Source organism: Colius striatus, chromosome Z (assembly GCF_028858725.1).
Source record: "Colius striatus isolate bColStr4 chromosome Z, bColStr4.1.hap1, whole genome shotgun sequence".
In the NCBI taxonomy this organism is placed as follows: domain Eukaryota; kingdom Metazoa; phylum Chordata; class Aves; order Coliiformes; family Coliidae; genus Colius; species Colius striatus.
Window position 1 is genome coordinate 5,008,221 of NC_084790.1, and position 19,293 is coordinate 5,027,513.

General features: G+C 55.1%; 1 protein-coding gene across 1 annotated transcript in view; it reads right to left on the reverse strand.

The window, feature by feature from the left end:
* Positions 1 to 2,357: 2,357 nt before the first annotated feature.
* Positions 2,358 to 19,293, reverse strand: part of SKAP1 (src kinase associated phosphoprotein 1) — a 158,786-nt gene continuing 141,850 nt past the window's right edge. Inside the window, exons 11-13 of the mRNA XM_062018776.1 lie at positions 16,357 to 16,469; positions 3,116 to 3,234; positions 2,358 to 2,518 (exon numbers count right to left, since the gene is read on the reverse strand). Coding sequence (XP_061874760.1) covers positions 3,133 to 3,234; positions 16,357 to 16,469 — 215 coding nt within the window. The 3' untranslated portion in view covers positions 2,358 to 2,518; positions 3,116 to 3,132. The remainder of the gene's footprint in view (positions 2,519 to 3,115; positions 3,235 to 16,356; positions 16,470 to 19,293) is intronic.

Consider the following 19,293-nt stretch of genomic DNA (forward strand, 5'->3'; position numbering starts at 1 on the left):
CTGGTTCCTGGCAATGTCTGTCCTTGCTGCGTGGGCGGAGGGAGCCGAGGCTGAGCCCAGGGCAGGGAGAGGCCTTTGGGGAAAGGGGCTTATTGCACCTTTGGCCATGGGGCAGGAGCTGCTGCAACCGTTGGTGCTGGCCCTGCCCTGGGCAGCAGACCAGTCCCTGCAGACAGCATGGGCTGCTGAGCCCTGCCCCCAGGCTCGTGGCAGGGGACAGACTGGGCTGAGGGCTCCTGAAGGGAATTTTGGGGTACACAGGGCCTGGCTCAGGGCATCACAGCTGGACAGAAGGGTCAGGACACAGCGGGGAGGGGGAGGGAGGGTTGGAAACCCTTGGAGGCACATCCAAAATGTCAGGAGAAGTTCACAGTGAAGCCTGGCAGCTGCCGGCGCGCGGGAGCACGGCTGCCATTGGCTGCCCCTCCTCATGCATATTCATCCCTATTCATGAGCCTGCAGCTCCAACTGGCGCAGCTGTGAGGCCAGCTGGGCCAGGTCCTGCTCCTCGCCCATGCAGGGCACAGACCCGGTGCAGACAACACGCCCTCAAGGCCAGCCCTGGGGGGCTGCTGGAGAGAGGGCTCCATCACCTCCTGCCTCCCCTCCAGCCTGGGGGTGCCTGCCTGTCCCCCTCGGGGCTCTGGCCCTGTTTTGGAGCCAGGCAGGAATTATTAGTGACGTTGATCAGCTTTGCAAAGCTGTTGGGAAAACAGTGACTCAGAGGCAGGCCTGGCTGGGGAGAGCTGAGTGTCTCTGGAGAGCCCCTGGGCTGGGGCTCCTGTCTGGGTGGCAGTGGGCTGGGTGGGGGCAGGGACCCTGGGGAGGTGGTGGTTCCCCCTGCCATCCATGGGGCTGACTTGGCTCCTCGCTGAGCTGCTGACAAGTGCTGGGGATGATGGCAGCTTGTGGTCAGCTCCAGGCATGGAGCCACATCCCCGGCTGCTGCGTGGGGTCAGGGATGCAGGGGGCATACAGAGCTGCTCCAGGTCCCTGTCTCCACCTGGAGCAGGCAAGGAGGGCCCAGCCCCCTCCCAATGCTGCTGCAGTCTGGCATGTTTCTCTCCTCCCCACTGCCTGCCAGAGAAACAACCTCAGTGCTGGGAAGCTGGCTGGGGTCTCCCAACAGCTCGTTGCACACCCCTCGGAGGCTGACCCTCCCTTCGCAAACAGACCCTGCTGCTTACCCCCAGCCTCAGCACAGCACACCGTGCTGGGGGTCCTGCCCTGACCTGGGGCTGGAGCAGCCTGTGCTAGGCCAAAGCATCCTGCTCCCTTCTCCCTCTCCTGGCCCTTTCTCAAACAGGAGGTGAATATCTCATCTCTGAACTCCCAACCAAGTTGGTGGATCTGGGGCAGGATGAGGCCTCCCAGTGCTTGACCTTCAGGAGCAGTAACAGGGCACAGACAGGACATTTCCTACACCTGGGGTAGTCCTTTCAGCATCAGAGCATCCATCCAGGTAAGAGCATCCGTTCATCCCAAAGGGCTCCCAAGAATGATGCTGCAGGGATGGATACTGGCCCTGCAACTGCTCCCCAAACATTCCTTGCAAGGTGCTCATGAACAAAGGAAAGGAGACAGGGGAGGGCTGAGCATTGCACCATGGGGCAGAGCAGAGGGAGTGGTTTCTACCCCGGCACAGGCTCTCATGGCTGCTCCAGAGTCACGCATGCTGGGGAGAGCAGGGCTGGAAGAGCAGGTGGGGAACTCTGGAGGGATCTGAGCCAAGCTTGTGCCCTGCCAGGCTGAGTTCTGGGCATCCCAATCCCATCCTGTCCACCAAGCACATGCCAGGCAGAGAGGTGCCTTCTACAGAGTGAGTGAGGCTGTGTGCAGAAGCCCGGTGAGGCAGCAGAAGCCAGCATGGGTTTGGCTACATCCCCACAGCCCCCTGCACACCTCTGGAGTCCTGTGGGTTCTCCCTGGTCCTGCCCAGCTTCCAAACATCCCCTCAGCTGTGCTCCAGAGCAGCCGGGTGGCCGATGCCTGGGCTTTGGCACCAACACTCCCAGCTGCTGCCCGCCGAGGGCTGGTGTGTGCCGGGGGCTGCTGGGGCACAGCCCAGGGTGTTTGGGCACCCTCCTCGGGCAGGCTGCAGTCAGCAGGTACTTACCACCATCTAGTGGCCCTTTGGCCAAGTGCGGGAGGAGGAGGAGGGAGGGGACGATGCGCTGGGCTGTCGTGGGTCTGGCCCAGAGAGCTCTGGGGATGCTCAGGGCTGGGGCTGGAACCTGTGATGAGCCACTGTCTGAACCCAGCTCCGGCTCCAGGCTCACAAAGAAGTATGGAGCAGCCAAACGTGGAGAGGAAAATGGCTTTATTGGTGCTGCCAGCCCCCTGCCATGCCCCAAGGGATTCACAGTGGTATCACAAGGCAGAGCAGGGCTTCGGGGCACCGTGTGTGGGGTGACTGGTGGGACGTGGATCTCTTCATGTAAGGGGTGCCCGGAGCAGGGAGAGGCTGGTCGTGGGGGTGGTGTCACTGATACCTCAGTATGGCCAAGGAGACAAGCACCTGGATTTGGGGAAGGGGAGAGACACAGGTGTGATGGTGGGGAAGGGGATGCTGTGGTGCAGGGTGGGACTGACATGGCCTTGCATGTCAGTAACTCGTGGGCACAGAGGGGATGATGGGGATGGGAGGTCTACAGGTGAACGTGGAGGTTTCATTGGCCCAGGCAAGTGTCAGGACTCAGCCTCCCCCTCAATTGGAGACCCCCTCCACTTTCCCAGCCCCAACCCGTGCCTCAGTTTCCCCATCTGCCAGATGCCCCCCTAACGGGTTTTGTTCAGCAGAACGGTGCACATGCAGCAGTTGGTGCCAGTGTTGGCATTACAGCTGATGACACAGCTCTCCAGTGGAGGTGGCTGCCAGGGTTTTAGCACATTTCTCCCTCCTGGACTTGAAATCCAGGGTGGCATTGTCCCTGGACTGCAACTGTGCTTCCCAGCTTTGCCTGCTCCCATGTAAACAGAGACCAGGAGATGGAGCCAAAGACAGTCCTCCAGGCTCAGCACCCCAGAAGCGCTGCAGCACCCTAGGAATGGCCTCCCCAGCACCCACCTCCATCCCCTATCCCCAGCAGATGCACCCCAGGGTGCCACCTCTCACCTAGGCTGTGGCAATCCTCATCGCTCCTGCAGCTCGTAGGCAGGCACCAGGTAATCCTTGGGGACGATGCCCACTGTGTTGTGGAGCTCTCCCACCCACCAGCCGTATACGTTGTACTCCTGGGGAGACACGGCCCGAAGGATGTGGGGTTATAGCCACAGGTTGTTCTCAGGTCCCTTCCTTCAGCAGCTGGATCTACAGAAAGCAGCCCCCAGACTTCCACCAGAACATACCCCAGTCCCACATCTGCCCTTGGTAAATCCTTTACTGTCCTTCCTAACCCCTTGTTTTGTCCTGCTTCACTCTGGGTCCTGCAGGGCATGACTTGGGGCTGGCTTGGAAACTCAACATTTCATTCCCACATGGATATTTTGGGGTATTTTGGTTACAGATGGCAGCTCTGGGGATGTCCTAGACCCCAGCCTGGAAGCTCTGTGAAGCCCCTGCAGCTGGATTGTGCCTAGGTAACATCCCCTGCCCAGATTCACATGTCATTTTCTCCTGGCAGCAGGTACTGGAGGCAGAGAAAAACAGAGAAAACCCAAACCATGGGTGTGAGAGGAGGAGTTAACACTAACAAACTTAAGTTTGTAATCAACATAGGAGATTTTTGATTTTAAGAGATGTTAGAAGTGATGTGCACAGCAACACGTCCTGTCTTGTGCCCCATGTGAGCTCTGACCCTGTTCCTGCCTGGCTGAGACATTGCTGGGTTCCCGAGCTCATCCCTGCTTCCCACAGGGACAGGGCTTTGCTGAGGAGAGAGGCTGTGTCACCAGCAACAGCCATCTCTCCCAACCTTCCAGCGCTGTGCTACTGCAGCCAGGAAAGGGGCCCAGGAATGCAGATCGGGCCTGGGTCAGGATCCCAGCACACCCCAGGGATCCTCACCCCAGCAAACAGCAGGGAGCCAGACCCTGGGATGCTGCAGGGACAGGAGGAGTGGGAGGGATTGAGGGGGAGGGCTACACCCCCCTGCCCCACTGTCCTGAGAAACCAGAGAGGAAAAACCCTGCTGCAAAACCAGAAGGGAAAACAAAATGGGTCTATTTGCTGCAGCCTTGAGATCCACGGGCAGAGGGGCCCCAGAGGCACCCCAGGCGTGATGTGGAGCTCCCAGCCTCTGCTCCCCAGCCCCCCCAACCCCCCACCTCTGCTGTATCCTGAACACTATGAGGTGTTTTAAAATAATTTCTGCTTTGATGAATTGCTGGATAGTCCACGATTGCTCATAATCAAAGGGAGGAAAATGCAAATGAGAGCCAGCCGAGAACTCGCGGCACCGAGCGTTTATTTCACTGCGCAGTGCCAAAAAGAATTAAAACAACATTAAACTCCCAGCAATAATGTTTAAGTCCTCGTTTCCAAGTGCCAAATTGCACCACTCTGGATCATACAGATGTTCGTTAATTATGCTAATTTTTATTAAACTATTAAAATGAGGAGTGCACTGGCACAGCAAGGCAGAGCCCAGTGCAGGGTGAACTCTGCTCTCGTCTGGAGGTGCTAATTTACATCTCGCTAACGTGCTGATGCCTGAGACCGGCTTTTGGGGGTGGGGAGGCCAGGAGAAGGAGGGAGCTTGAGGATGGTTTTGCTGGAATCTACCTAATTAGACGCTAATGGGGCCTCTGTGCTCAATACCTGCTTGGTCTGGGTTGGCAGTGGGGGTGGGGAGGGGGAAGTAATTTAGCTGAGAATTTGCAGAAGGGACTGAAATCCTGTCAATCACCAAGAAGATAATTGTTCCGGGGGGGTCGGGGGTCTCCCCAGTGCTCTGCCCTCCCCTCTTCCTTCCCCCTTGCCTAATCTCCATCAAGTCTGCATGGCAGGAGTACGGCAGGGTCCTAGGGCAGCACCCATGGGTGCTGATGCCACGGCAGAGACCTCAGAGGGTCAGCCAGGAGGCAGAGCAAAGCCATTGCCCCAAGAAACGCAGCAGGGCTGAGCAAACTGTGACCCAAGGCTGGGTGACAAAACTGTGACCCAGGGCTGACCCAAGTGGCTTTTCCAAGCTGGCATGTAATAGGGAACTGGATCTGCGGGGTCACCACAACACCCTGGCAGCCACCCTCTGGGCCCAGCCATCCTCTCCATGGCAGTGATGGCCTTACTCTGCTCCTGAAACACTGTGATGTTTGGGGTTTTTTTTCTCCCAGAAGGAAAAAAAACCCCTCAAAGCACTTTCCCCAAGTTTCGTTCCCGAGATGCCCGGCGCCGAGTGCACCCGCAGCAGACGCTCGTTCAGATAATCGCCCACAATCAGGGCTTTATGGCGGGTTGGTGCACGGGGCCGTAAAAAGCTTTATGCTGCTTATCTCCACCGACAAGGGAGAAGGAAATGAGGGAAATACAAACAAGAAGACAACAGCCACAACCTGATTTCCTCTCCCTGCTTTGCACCATGGCTCCTCCAGCTTGGTCCCGAGAGATGATGATGCTGCTCTTCCATGGAGGGGAGAAGTGGTGTCTCTGAATGACACAGCTACAGATTTCTCCTGGCCCCATGGCAGGGGACAACCCATGGCCCGAGCCCACAGGCACAAAGATGGTAACGGGAACATGGCCAACTGTCCCTTGCACAGCCTCAAATGCCCGATAGGACCCTAAATGTGCAGCCATATCCCTCCAGCAGCACCTCCCCTTGCTCCACCAAGTTCAAATTGTCCCATCCAACACCCCTCCTGCCCCTCTCCAAGAGGCACAGGCTCTCTTCCTCCCCTGAGCAGATGATATTTCCTCCCCACTGATGCTCCCAAGCCCTCCTTGCCACCGCACTCCTTCGCCAGCCCTCGTAAACAACCCCGTTGGGCTTCAGGAAGGCCATTAATCACCCCCCTTCACACAGAAGATCAATGACGCTTTGATGGATGTTGAAGGAAAAGCCAATCAGTCAGGGACTTATCGGTTTATGATTGCTTGGCCCCATTATTAGTGCTTGTGTGTCATACATTATTGTTAGGAAAATGGAGGAATCTAATTCATAGATGAGGTATGGCAGGCGTGCGAGGGGTCGGCTGACACCAAGGAGTTTTATACCAGGTCACCCATACATCTATTTACCTTGAAAACCAGCTCGGAGCTGCAGCAAGCTCTGACATCAAGGGGCTACCTGTCCTCAGGGGATTCGGAGCTGGCAGCAGCTGAGGGATGTGGCTGGGAACGCCATTTCCTCGGCTTGTCACCAGCATGGAGGAGTTAATTTGGGCAATGCTCACTCTTTGCTTCAGATTGTGGCCTACCACTCACTACCTGCCCTGCACCATGCTGCTCTTGCGTAGGGTAAATCCCTTTAAACAGCAAGGATTCCCAACGGCTTCCAGTGATTCAGTTCCCAGCTGCTGTGAGGGGCTGAGCACATATGGCTTGGGGCTGGGGCTGGGGCTGAGGCAGGGACAAGGGTAAGGGCTGAAGCTGGGGCAGGGTCATTGCTCCTTCCCCTTGTCCCGCCTGCACAGTCTGCTCTGGCATCACCCAGGGTGGCCACAGTGTCTCACTCCACTGGGTTCCCTGTGTCACATCCCACTGTGTTCCCTGTGGCCTATTCCACCAGGATCCCTCTGTCCCACCCCACCAGGATCCCTCTGTCCCACCCCTCCAGGCTCTCCACATCCCAGCCCAGGGGGAAGAAGCTAACTAAGTAAGGGGCTCAGAACAAGCAGTAGTGGGGAAGGCAGAGGGAGAGGAAGGTGATAGTCCCCATCTGGAGAGAGTCAGGCAGAAATGGCCACCTGGGGAAGCACATGGGCAGTTTTGGAGAGGACAACGCTGTAGCTCCTCCTCAAGACAAGTTCTCAGGCTTTCCATGGGGAGTGTGGCCTGATGGAAGGCGTTCAGGATTTAGCCCATTAGTCATTTCCCATTAAAGCCAAGCAGCCAGCCAAGCATGGCAGCACCATGGACCAAGGTGCCCGATGACACGCCAACCAACCCTGGGCACATCACGGCGGAGGCACGACCTGGCTCGGGAGTGCCTGGACACCGGGGCAGGAATGACGCACATCTCTGAGCCCCTCTAGGGCTGGCTGGTTCCCCACCAGGACATCGCAGCCAGGAGGGACAGTGCAGAGGGGGGACCGACGGCCGGGGCAGCCAGACGGCACCCGGGCACAGCTCAGGAGCGGGCAGAAGGTGCAGCTGGAGCCTCAGCAGCCGCCGGGGCCGAGCCGGGGAGACAATAGCGGCGGCGGGGTCGGATCTGCCGGGATTGGGAGCCCGCGTGAAACTGCCGTGTTAAATGTTTATTCCACCGAGCGCACGGCTCTCAGCGTTGTGCAGCTCCTCTGACCGCAGCCCCAACCCTCAGGCACCGCAAACACAATTGGAAAACAATGTGACGGAAATGTTTAATCTGCTCAGCCCATCTGTGCTGCGTATTTCTCCAGATCTCCCTGAGAGAGGCGCCTTCGAATCTCCACATTGCCTTTAATATTCTCCTAAATCACCTCCCCACTGCACTTCAAGGGCCATTGCTACAATATCACAGGTTCATCGAGAGTGCACGGGAGGAAGGGAGGGGGGGTGGGGTGCAGGGAGGGGAGGGTGAGAGACGGGGGTGTCGGCTGGGATATTTTTTATGTTAAAATATTTCCCAGGGATGGTGTTCCTGTGCCCCTTGGACAGGAGAGAGAGGAGGGGGGAAAAAAGGAGGGGGTGTGTGTGTGGGGATCAGAGCAAGTTATTGTGCTGTTGCTGGGAGGCGATTAGTGAGGCTGTTTAGAAGCAAACAGGCTGGAATGGAGCAAAAATCATTTCCAAAGAATCGCTTTTATTAATCTCCTTCCTCGGCCGCTTGCTTTCACGTGAGGCTGCCTCTGTTCCTCTCTCTGGAGGGCTGCATCCTGCTCTGAGCTTCCCACGCAAAATGGGCATGGATGCTCAGGGGAGGGAGGAGGCCCCAAAGCAGCCTGGGCAGGGGGTGGCTGGACCCAGCACTTTGGGGTCCCCTCAGCCTAGAGCTGCTCCCTGCCTCAGTTTCCCCATCGCACCAAGGCACATCTCCCCATGTGGCCTTTCAGTATAAGAAAGATGAGGACAGACTTTATCAGGCGACAGGACAAGGGGTGATGGCTTTAAATTCAAAGAGAGGAGATTCAGGCTAGATTTAAGGAAGACATTTATCATGCTGAGGCTGGTGAGGCAGTGGCCCTTGTTGCCCAGGGAGATGGGAGATGCCCCATCCCTGGAAATATTCCAGGTAAGGCTGGATGGGGGTCTGAGCAGCCTGGGATGGTTGGATGTGTCCCTGTGCCTGGCAGGGGTGGATGGACCAGGTGACCTTGAAAGGTCCCTTCCCACCCAAACCACTCAATGACTCTAATTCAATCTCCACCAAGAGATCCCTGCTCCCTCCCTGGGCTACTGGGTACTGCCACCCCCAAATCTCCAGGAGTGCAAGGGGGGGCTGTGTGGGGTGCAGGGGTGATGTGTGGGGTCCAGAGGGGTGCACGGGGTGCAGAGTTGATTTATGGGTACTGGGAGTAGTGTGTGGGGTCAGAGGTAATGTGTGGGATCCCAGGCGGTGTGTGGAGGGGAGGGCAGAAGGGTGTGAGGGGTCCTGGAGAGATGCTCAGGGTCTAGGGGCAGCGTGCGGGATCCAGCAGAATGTACTGTGTCCAGCGACATGCAGGGGATCCTAGAGGGATGCATGGGATCTGCGGGGGTGTGCAGGATCTGGGGAGATGCTCTGGGTCTGGCGAGGTGTGGGCAGTCCCAGGGGGATGCTTGGAGTCTAGGGGGGCTGTAGGGCGATGTCAGGGGTCTTAGGGGGCTGTTCGGGGAGGGGGAGGTGCAGGGGGGTGTGCAAAAAAGCGCAGGATCCCGGGGGGTGCGCGGACCTCGGCGGGGGGGTGCAGGGGGTCCTGGGGCGGGGATGCGGGGGTCCTGGGGGGCACGCGGCGGGCGGGCGGGCCGGTGCCGCATCCCCGGCGTTGCCATGGCAGCCGCTCCCATGGCAGCCGCTCCCGGCTCCGCTTCGCGCATCCCCGGGGGCGGCGCGGCCGGATCCACCTGCTCCAGCCCGGCCCGCCGCGGGGTCACGGCCAGGTCGGCAGAATAAATGAACGGCAGCACTAATGATGTGTTCGCGGGCTGTTTATGCTCTCTGTGTGTCAGGGGCACTCACATTTAGAGAGCTCATTATGGCTGCAATTAGACTGCGCCATTGCTAGATATTTAACTCCTTTTTCTTTTAAATTAGCATTTTAATAACGTGCTTTGAGCAGGGGAAACAAAATGACCATTTTTCACGGACAAACTTCCTAGCTGTAGGTGCAACTCTAATGGCAAAGTTGCAAGGGAGGTAAAATAAGATCAGGCCTGCTCCCTTCCTGCCGATCCCTGCCCTCTCCCGCCGCTCCCCGCCACTGGGAAGGGGGGAAAAAAAAAGCCTGGGAGAGATTTTTATTTGCTTTCTCGCACACTCCATTTCCCAAATTTGCTCTGCAGCCAATTATTTTCGCCTTTAAAGTCCTGTATGCTCAGGCCTGATGAAAATTAGCAGCCATCTGAGTTAAACTCTGCCTGTGACCTGTGAAGAGGGCTCTAAATAATTGTCTCTCTCTCTGTGTGTGTGTGTGTGTGTGTGTCTGTGTGAGAGGGAGAGAGAGAGAGAGAGAGAGAAGAGCCATCCATCCCAGAGAGAAGAGGGGACTGTGTATGGGGGTGAGGATGGGAGCAGCCGGGGACAATTATGTGATGGGTATTATCAAAATATCTTTATAGAGTCACCCCCCCAGGGCCACGTCCCTGCAGAGGTCATGGCAATTATTTCCCCTTCATTCATAGCTCTTCAGCTGGGCTTAGGGGACTGGGGGAGGTAGAAGGAGACGAGGAGGACGAGTGGGACAGCTGAGGGGCTGATGTGGTTGGCAGGAGGGATGAGGACCAATGAGGGGATGCGGTGAAGACGACGGTGCTGTGACTTTACTGGGAACTTGCAAACCCCTTTATGCCCTTCACACCCACCCCAGCCAGCCTGAAAGCCACTGCTTCATTCCTCCTTTAGGATTTATGCTCCTAAATGATGGATCACAGAATCACAGGATCTTAAGTGTTGGAATGGACCTCTAAAGATCATCTAGTCCAAACCCTCTGCCAGAGTAGGACCACCTAGAGTAGGTCACATAGGAATGACCCTAAAGCACCCATCCTCCCACCCACAGATTGCTACGAGGGCCTTGGGGAGAGAATGAGGGGTCCCTGGGGGTAGAGGAACCCACTGCTGCTGGACTGGGAGAGGGACTTGAGCTGGATGTCACCAGAGGCAGGTGCTTCCCTCAGCTCCCAGCCCCAGCCAACTCCAGCCCCTCTGGCAGCGCTCAGACACTCCAAGTCAGGACCAGCAGCCAGGACTGGGACCCCCAGAACCCTCATGCAGCCGAAATCACACCGAAAGCCCCGAATCTGTGGGAAACCACAGCAGGGGAAGGGCAGGAGAGGAAGGACAGACGCAGCCTTTGAGGGAACGATGCTTTAAACGTTTCCTCTTTCGCATCCGCTCAGCTGTACCTTAGACACCACCACCTCATAAACACGATCCGGGTAGCGCAGGCTATAATTTGGTGATAGCTACCCCAGGACATATCTAGATACACTTCTGTTATTTTAATTAAATACTGCATTATGGTTTGTGACAACTTCATCGCTACAGCGTAAATGAATTTGGAATGAAAGTCTTACTTAGGCATTCCACTACTTCTCCCCCTCCTCTCCCCTCCTTCCCCTCCACCCCTCCGTGTTACAAAGCGAAAGGGCTATAAAACCAAGATGTTTGTTCATTTACAGATGGAGCAGCTTGGAAAAGGGAGAGGGCAAAAAAACAAGAGAGAGACAGAAAAGGCGAGATGGCGCGGAGATGAGCACGAAACACCGGTGGGTTGTGGGCATCCTCAGGCAGCGGAGAGCGCAATGTGGGAGGCTGAGTGTTAAATGCTGCCCGTTGCTGTTATCCTCTGAAATCCCCTTGGCCTCAGGACGGATTTCTGGGCTGCCCCTGATTATCATTTTTAGCTCTTGGTTTGTGACTACTGCAGAAGCTTTGGACCTTTGGGGGATTTGGTTGGTGGGAAGGGCACGGAGGCGGCCAGAGAGACTGAGTTATGGCAAAGGGAAACTTTTTGTTTTATGCCCAGGCCTGGGAATTTCAATTCCATCCATCTATTAAGTCGTCTCTAATGAAACTAGACCGTACGTGACATTTTGCAGTATAACTGCTTTAAATGTTACCACATCAATTGGTTTAAATGTTACCCGCGCCTCATGAACCGGGAGATGGTTTTATAATTATCTCCGTCTCTCTCTAATGAACAAAGATTTCTACTGTCTGCTGGTATTTTACATAACCAAAGGAAACAAGGGCTGCCTGCTCCAGCCACGGGCCCTCGTCACACAAACCCCAAGGTGTGAAGGGCAGTGGGGGGGTGTTGCCTGTCACCTCTTGGCAGTGGATGCCCCAGCTAGTTTGCAGTTGGGGCTTCATCTCAGTTTTCCTTCCCTTTTCTGCTGATGAACCATCCCTAAACCCAAACAGCCCACAGTTGTCTGCCAAGTGGACGGACAGAAGATGTAGAGCCCCAAAACAACACAGCCTGGGAAGGTTCTGACTGGAGAGGGACGGGTTCTAGCAACGAGGCTCCACTTTAATATTTCCTATCGTCACAACCCCAAGTGAAATTTCCACGTCCATTTACAAACTAAGCTGGGAAATTGCCAGGCGTTTGTTACTCTGCAAACAAAAAGGTGCTGGGTTTGTGGGTATTTTTGAGCTTTTTTTCCCTTTTTTTGACATCCATTTGAAACAGGGGCATCACAGCAAATGTCACTCTTGCCTCCCCGGCAGATTAGCGAGGGACTCATTACTAAATCTCTGTCTGATAAAGGCAGAGTTGACTCTGGAGGAGCTGCTTTGGTTATAATGCTGGCTTTGGAAAATGGAAGGATTGTCACACTTAAAGACACAAATTTCCCCTGTAATATATTCGAATGGAAACCTCTGAATCCAATACTACATGGGCATATCTAATAAATTCACAATATTTCAGCCTCAACAGCCTACAACGGTTAGTTTTAAAGATTTATGTGGTAAAAAAATTACTCAGTGATGAATATAGTTTATTCTGTGCAGTATTGGAGGGTATAAGGAATTAAACTACTGTCTTTAACAGTGAATTTATTATTACCTCTGTCAAAGCCCAAGTCTTTAACAGCATTTATTATAAATTTCTGTGCAAAATAAATGGTCAGAGTGTGCCTTAAACCTTAATCCCCCCCAGCAGAACCATGTGCCAGCCCAGGAGAAGTTCATGGGCTAGGGAGCAATGTCTCATCAGCTCCCTGAGACTACCACGACGGTGGGAAAGGGGCCACCTTGTGTCCTCACCACTGGCCTACTGGGACTGGGGTCACCCACTGTGGAGGGCAGGATGGCACATTTGAAGCTGGCACAGTGATGAATGTGATGTGAAAGAAGCAGGGTTAAGTCAAAATTTGGGGCTGTAGCATCGGGGCAGTGCAGGTGAGTCCCTACGGATGAGGTAGAATTTGGGCTGCAGCATCAGGGCTATGCAAGTCAGTCCCTATGGATGAGGCAAAATTTGGGCTGCAGCATCAGAGCTGTGCAGGTGAGACCCTATGGATGAGGTAAAACTTGGGGCTATAGCATCGGGGCCGTGCAGGCGCTGGGCATCACCGGCTCTGCCGCCCCGATGCTCGGCCACCCTTTTGTCCTCGCCTGTGGTGAGTGTCCCCTCATTTATAAAAATTACCTGGGAGGAATGAGGCTGCCAGGGGCTTGTTCTGGACGATTGGTTCCCACCGCGGGAAGGAGGGGAAGGGGGAGTGGGGGAGGACGAGGGGGCCGGCGGGAGAAGCGATGGCCCTCGCTTGAATTTGACCGGTGGGTGACCGTTGCCTTCCAGCTGACCCCGCCGTCCCAGCCCCGTCCCTCCCGACTCAGGAGCTTCTCAGAGGGGTTATTAATGGGAGCCGAGTCCCAGGGGCCCATCCCCACAGCGCCTGGGGGGTTAAGCCCCCCGCCCTGGGATGCGGCTGTGCACTCAGCCACCTTGACTCCATCCACTCACGAAGTTCGCCGGGAGGGGAAGGCCCGTGGCCACTCCCGTGGCCTCTCCCCACGACCGAGGTGGCCGCAAACCCCGGCAAAATGCCACTAGATGTCAGCACTCGCCTTCGGCTCAGGGTCGGGGTGTGGGAATATGGACCCCCCCCTCCCTTTCCCCGCCCCCCCCCCGCTTTCATTGAAAGCAATTGAGAGAATTAACTTATCCGGTTTTATGGCCTGCTTGTCACATCCAACTAAGCCCACTTAAAATAGGAAGTCTCGCTGCATTCAAATAATTATCATAACGTACAAATCACTCAGCCAGGGGACAAGCGACCGGTGCCGGAGAACGGGATGCGATGAGGGCGCTTTGCTGGGATTACTGCTCCCCCCTCCCCAAATACATCCCCTCTGTGTATTAGCGCGGTAGTGGTGTTTCGGAGCCCCTCAAAATGAAGTGATGAGGTACAAGCTCTGCCACCTGGCCCCATTATCCCTGCAGCACCGGGGCTGACAAAGAGCTGCTGGCACTGGGGTGCAACAAGGAGTCTCCTGTCCGGGTCTAGGGGTACGACCATAAAAGTCTCCGACAGCGGCATTCCCTGGTCAAAGGCTCCTGGTGCTGGCCGAGGAGACAAGTCGGGGCCGCCGGGATAGAGCAAGGAAGGGACCGCTCCGAGAAGGGATGCGGCGGATGAGGATGCTGCCCTTGCCCCGGGCAGGACCGTGCATCCCCCACACCCGCTGTCCCGGGGCTACCGAGTCCCCCCGTCCCCCCCCTGATGTCCACTGACCCCCCCAAATCACTTTTCCCCGCTGTTGATGCTCGAAATGTCAGACAGGACCCGAGCAGCAGCCGGCGTGCGTTTCAAACACACCAGATGGATTTTTATATTAGCTACTATTTCATGTTCAGACAGAGCGACCGCACCGCTCAAACGGCAGCCTCGGTGCTGCCGAGTTTGCTTCTGTGAGATTAATTCCGCGAAATTAATTGGGACAAGATTGAAAAGGAAATTAAAATGCAGCTGAGTGAACAGGCTTTTCAAACACCTTTCCCTTCCCCCCACCCGCCGCCTTCGCTGCCTTCCTCCCCTCGCTCCCCCCCCGGCCCCCGGCCCCGTGCCGCCTCCGTTCTGCGGCGGCCGCGAGCATCCGTCGCGCAAAGTAATTTACGGGGGGAAAAGCTCTCAGGACCGATCGGTTACGTGTGAGGAAGCCAGCACAAGAGTCGCAATCTGGAGCCACTGAAGAGAGCAAAAACCCTGCCGTGACTCCAAGCTGTGTCCCCGAGCTGGCGCGGGGGAGGGAGGGGGCGGACCCGACCTCCTCGGTCTGCGGTGGGATGGACAGAGGCGGCGGTGTGGGCACTGGGGGCTGCGGGTATCATCCCCCGGGACAGCTGTGGGTTGCTCCTGGTGTCACTCCCCCTGAATAAATGGGATGGGCTCAGGCTGTGGGTTCAGTGCCCGGAGCACATCAACCCTGTGCTGCCCCGGGAGGCAGCAAGTTGCTAAATACCACGGTAAAGTGCTTTGAGATGCACAGAGGGGAAATTCTCAGCCTTCCAGAAAGAGAAAGTGAGGCCCAGACTCGAAGCTGCTCACTGTGGCTGGCAGGGATGCAGCTGCCTGTGAAAGATCGAGGGGAACCTGCTTTAGCAGGGTGGTTGGACTAGGTGGTCTCTAGGGGTTCCTTCCAACCCCCACCATTCTGTGATTCTGATTCTAAGATGGGCAGGCTTCAAATATACCAGCTAAAAAATGTCCGTGCCACACCGGCTGTAAACCTTCAAGGAGGTGGATGAGCCACCAGTGCTTGACTCACACTGGGCTTGGGGTGGCCAAAGCATCAGCAGCACGCATCTCAGGTCCTGTGGGAGCAAAGGGCACCCACTTGTGCTGAGGGTCTGGCCTCAAGGGCTCTGGTGGACCTCCAAAGAGAAGCCTGATATTGCTGTTGCCACTCTCCTGCCCAGCACCATGGTATCTGATCACCTGTGGCCACCCCAGGGACATCCTGTGGCTACTCTCAGGATACCAAATGAAATGTCATTCTTTTTCTCAGCGGTAGGACATAGTCTTAACAAGTCTGAGACGTGGAGGAGCTTTAAGGGGGGCCTCATCATCACTTCCAAGTACCTAAAGGGAGGGTGTCAGGAGGATGGAGCAACAGTTTTTTCTGTTGTCTGCAGTGACAGGACAAGGGGTAATGGGCATCAGCTGGGGCACAAACAGTTCCACTTAAACACAAGGAGAAGCATCTTTACCATTCAAGTGAGGGAGCCTTGGCACAAGCTGCCCAGGGAGGGTGTGGACTCTCCTTCTCTGGAGGTTTCCCAACCTGCCTGGAAATGTTCCTGTGCCCCCTGATTGAGGGGAACCTGCTTTAGCAGGGGATTGGGCTGGATGAGCTCTGCAGGACCCTTCCAACCCCCACCATTCTATGATGCTATGGTTTCATCTCCAAGGGTTTGTATCCACCACAACTGAGCCCTTCCCCCATTGGGTCACTTGACCTTCCTCGGGTGGGTGCCCGCTGAGGGCAGACGGGGTACAACCACTGAATTCATCATCATTTCCATGCCAGATTGGGGTGCCAAGTCACCCGTAAAATATATCCAAAACCACCATCCATAAAATCCAACCATCACAGCTCATCGCTGCGAGCCAGGGCCACTGTGGTCTGGCGGGGACCAGCTGGGAGCTGGGACAGAGCCCTGCAGGGCCAAGCAGGGCAGGAGAAGGTCACAGGCAGTGGTGACTCTGCTCTTACCCCCGTGGACCTGCTAATGCAAACACTTTATTCACCTGCATGTGCTTGCCGAAGGGAGCCCTGGTCACACCCGGCTGAGCAACTCGATTACCCCGGTAATACCCGAGCAACAGCACGTACAGATTCCATTACAGTGGGGAAAGAAATATAAAGAGAAAAGAATCTTGCTTTGGGGCATCTGAAATGTGTGAAGAGAATGGGTACAGGCAGGAGTGGCCTTGATGGGGCAACCATAAAGGGGGGAGTGGAAACCAGACCCCAGCACCCCACTCCTCACTCCACTAAATTACTCATTTAATTCTTCCTTAGACCTTGATTTTTACCCATTTCGTCATCTCTTAACCTTGCAGTTGAACCCCAGCCCCGTGAGTGGGTGAACGTGGGGCTGCCCTCCCTATGCTCTGACCTTGCTGAGGATGTAGATGAGGTCTCCACGGTGGAAGGAGAGCTCGTCGGGATGGTCACTGCTGCAGTCCCACATGCCTTGGTAGTAATTAGAGTAATCTCGCCAGGGACCTCCTGGGGAAGCAAATTACAGATGGTGAGGGTGGGTCATACGTTGAAATACTTGGGTTATGGGAGAGAGGGGCGGGTGTTTGGTGGGGAAAGGAAGGAAACATTGGTGTTATTCCTTTTGTTCTTCAATGAGAAGGCAGAGGCACTGCAAGAAAAAGAGGTTGGTCGATAAATAAACTCAGTGTCTACCATTAAATACACACAGATTGATAAATGTTTCAATTTCAGAAGACCCTGGATTAAAGCTGTTCACACCAAACCACAAAAGTAACCAATGATATGTTCCCTCTCCGCCCCAGCTCCTCCTCAGGCTCAATCCAAGCTGTTCCTGAGGTGGGCATCCTTAATGTGGTCAAGAGGGGACATATGGCATCAACACCAGCTCTGCTGGGCAGGGTCCCCACCATGGTGACAACCCTGCCACAGGCCATGGAGGAGGAATACTATTAGTTAACATTGGTGTTTGCAGGGGGTCTCTGGGAGGATGCTGCTGGGAAGGTGGTAGCAGAGTTTATCTAGTAATTAAAGATGCCAAATGGGTGACTGCAGCCGATGCAGCAGGGCCCCCTCAGCGAGCAAATGGCACCTGGAATGCCTGGAGCGGGAACAGGTATGGGAGGAGCACAGGGAGTAAACATATGCCTTCAATGCCCTTCCTGGGAGGTCAGAGAAGGTCCCAAACTCCTACGGGATGATACAGCTTGATGGCTCAGGTCTTGATCTTCCCATTAAGCTGTGAGTTTGGGGAGGCAGGGCCTTTGCTTGATGCCTATGATCACAGTCTTCTGCAGAAAGGGAAGGGAATGTGAGTCAGCAAACTCTTTCCCCCCCCCCCCCCCCGTTTTCTTGGGAGAGGTAAACAACCAGCTTGCTGAGAGCCATGGCTTTGGGCTGATGACTGGCAAAAGGTGCCAAGGCTGGGGACTGCCCTGACCTAGATGTGCATCACGATTTTCTGGAAAACACTGCAGCAGCATTTCTAACACAAGATGTTTCCATCTTTGCCGTCTCAGAACAGCATTTACCACCCCAGAAACTGGCCCAGAGACCAGAGCCACCACAGAAGCTGTGTTCCCATGGTGGAGACAGAAAGCACCCCGCCTTGTGATGGGATCAGCCTAATCCCATGGTCTTACAGAGCCCTACAAACAGAGGAGATGCTGCTCTGCCCGGGTTGCAGACTGGGGAAGCAACTTGTCCCAACACAGCCAACAGATCCTCCACAGCATCAAAACCCCAGCCCCAAGCCCCCACATTCTCAGTTTTCAAGTACACAAGATGACCGTTAAAACATGTTCCTGGACCAAAGGCTTCAGTCAGGAGACAGCTTTGACGGCACAGCACCAAAGTGAGGGTGAATTCAGATGTCATGACATGGACATCTCTATGATCTGACTGACCCCTGAGGGTAATTAAACCAGTAAAGCCACGTTTTGCAGGGGAGAGGGCTTTGAGCAGTGGAGCTGTACCAATGTTCTGTGCTGCTCTGCCATGCACCGAGCCAAGCCCAGAAAGCATAAATAGAAAATATCGAGCACATGTTGGAGGAAATGTTTCTAATATGGTATAAGGGACCGAGTGATAAGGGTGCATCTGGAGTACTGTGCCCAGATTTGATCACCTAAATATGAAAAAGGACATTACAGAGATGGATAATGGCACAGCAGGGAGCAGCTGGAATGACTCAGGGACTTGGGGAACTTAAATAGAAAGGCTGGGAAAAAAAAAAGTAGGTCTGCATCCTTTGGAAAGTATTAAAGGGGGAGCACAGAGTGATGAGGAAAAGATTGTGAAGGGAATAGAAGGAGTAGGAGCTACTGAGTTATTTAAGCTTGTGCTAAGTGCAGGAACCAGAGGTTATGAACTGGAGGCAGAGGAAATATCAGGGCGTGCAGGCACCGAGCAGGAGGCCACAGCAAGCAGCAGTTTGCTAGGAGCCAGAAAACTGTGTAATTAACAGAAAAGGTTGTTAGGAGAGGGTGTGAGGACAAGGATGGGAATGAGATTTAAACACAGCAATCCCGCACAACAGCCCCTGCTCCTCTCCAGAGTCCTGCTCTGCCTCACTTGCACTGGGAGGGGAAGGGGGTTCGGGTTGAGATAGAAAATGCATCTTCCTACATGATGCTTCCAGACCCTCAAGTGCCCATCACACTCAGAGCTGTTCTGGGATCTGCAGGGAGGGTGCTGCTGGGAAGTTGGAATCAGCCCTCAGTTCCCAGGGATGCTCCCACTTCTGCTCTTTCTGGCTGTATCAAAGGAAAAAGAGGAGCTCAGAGGCATCTGGTTGCCCTGGCAAGGAGCGACAGAAAAGAGAAGGTGTTGGTGAAACAGAGACTCTGCAGAAGCCGTGAGCACGAGCCTGGACATGACACTCTGTGAGTACAAAGGGAAGACATTTTCCAGCCCACAGGAAGGTTCATGCTCCCAAAGTTTGTGTGGTTTTTTTTTCCAGCCGTGTCAGCTGCTCGGATGGAAGGTCTCAGCCCTTCCTCCAACCCGACCTTCAGAAGGTCAGAATTAATTGTATCAGATGAAGAAGATACCTCGTGATGAAAGCGTGGCTGGGCTCTGCGCTTCATTCACAGCTGCAGTTTCAAAAGCAACGGAAATGGTTGTGCCAGCTATGGAGAGTACCTTGCTAAAATTAAGACCATTCGCAGAAAAGGCATCCTGACTCCATTTTAGCACTTTAAGATAAGGCCAGGCAAGGGAGAGCTTGATGCTGCAGCCTCCATGGGGCATGGTGGATGTCCCACAGTCCTCCCCACCTGCCAGCTCCTGGCTGGGTGGGATGTGGGTTGGATCCAGAGAAGCCATCCCAGGA